The 1,512-nt window shown below is 47.0% G+C and overlaps 1 protein-coding gene across 1 annotated transcript in view; it reads left to right on the top strand.

The window, feature by feature from the left end:
* The window catches only part of PPTG_16120 (hypothetical protein), a gene marked incomplete at its 3' end in the record, with an annotated part of 3,145 nt that extends 2,746 nt beyond the window's left edge, over positions 1–399 (top strand). Inside the window, exon 2 of the mRNA XM_008913444.1 lies at positions 331–399. Within this exon, the coding sequence (XP_008911692.1) occupies positions 331–399 (69 nt within the window). The remainder of the gene's footprint in view (positions 1–330) is intronic.
* Positions 400–1,512: the final 1,113 nt, after the last annotated feature.

The following is a 1,512-nucleotide window of genomic DNA, read 5'->3' as shown; positions in this document are numbered from 1 at the left end:
CACATCGTTAATCATTCCGCCGTAGACTTTTGTGGTTGTTTCATGCGAGCTGACAATAAAATCGGTGATTGCACAAGCTTGAAGATCTCGATCGGTAATGTCGCCGCATAGCTCCACTGTCATTTTTGAGAAAGTCTGCAGTGCAGTTGATGTCATAGGTCCAGCCACGCCGTTCACCAAGTGGACTGCACGAAGTTTGAGCCAACCTTTTTGGTGACATCGCAGCCCATAGAACTTGGTGCCATTGATCTCTCCTGGCTCAACTATCGACTTCCACATGATCACGATGTAGTCATCAGCTATGTATCGGCGATACGTTTGCTTGCCTAGCACATCGCCGCAAAAATTTCCAGCGTTGAAGCGCAGCCCGTACGAATTCGCCACTACGCTCTCCGTTGACATTCCCTTCTCATTGAAATATCGGGTCTTTGCGATGCTTTCCATTGCGAAAACCCGCCAGAAGCCTCTTTCCGTAACTTTTACGTCAAAGGGTAATACGGCGTTGGACCGGGTCACGAAAGCGACGCCGGTATCCGAACTGTTATCCGACACCACGTGCATATTACTGAAAGTTGAGAAAGTGTTCTCGAAATCTGGTCCACTAAATAGCTGGCCCACTTCGAGGTGAGCTCGTTGAACATGTAACAACTGATCCGCGAATATTTCATTGTCCGTCAAGCTCCAGCTACGAGGCACCCACAGTAATCGCCTTGGTCCAACCAGCTTCTCGACATCCTGTGGCATCACAAAACAGGGAAATCGTTAGCTGCAGTTACCAAATTCGCCCGGAGCTCAAAAGCTAACCTCTTCTTTCAAACGCTTGCGAAGTAGTCCCTGTAGACGTGTCACGAGCTTCAACTGGCTTTTCACCGCTGCACGCAGCTTCTGGTTCTCTACCTCTGCGCGTATCCGCTCCTTCCTTTGTCGTTCAGCGATGGGTTTCCATAGGGCCTTCTTCACCCTTTGAGCTTCCGTCTCGTGACTTGCAGCCGATTTACTTGATCTGAGCTGCACCAAGTTACTCTCCAGTTTGCCCGCCAAGACACGCAGATACTCGAGCTCAAGCAAATTCGTTTCTTTTGGGGCGTGCCAACCGGTTTTGGTTTTAGTAGCGTTGCACCTTGGCTAGATCTGGCCAAGAACGACGACAACAGCACCACTGATAACTGGTCAGCACTGAGCAATTTATCAGGGTTCAAACAAGCAAAAGCCATCGTCGCCTTCCTCACTTTGATGTCAAAACCCAAAGTGCAGTCAGTGTTCACGTTCGCCACCACTTCTGATTATACGTTTAGCTCAACTGCATCAACATTTGTGAACAAATGTTTAAAAAAAAGAATGAGTTTATTAACGGATTTTCCCGAATATAGGGCATCTCCCGAATAGAGCTCCCTAGTTCAAAATCACTGCCTTTTCTTAAAAGCTTCAATAAAATAGCCCTCCCCGAATACAAGACCTCTACTTCAGTAAGAAAGCCATTTTATTAAAAAGTAATAAAAGTAGAAAAAAATA

Source organism: Phytophthora parasitica (assembly GCF_000247585.1).
Source record: "Phytophthora parasitica INRA-310 unplaced genomic scaffold supercont2.53, whole genome shotgun sequence".
Taxonomy (NCBI): Eukaryota; Oomycota; class Peronosporomycetes; order Peronosporales; family Peronosporaceae; genus Phytophthora; species Phytophthora nicotianae.
The sequence above is the reverse complement of the archived record's forward strand: the minus strand, read 5'-3'. Positions and strand labels throughout refer to the sequence as shown.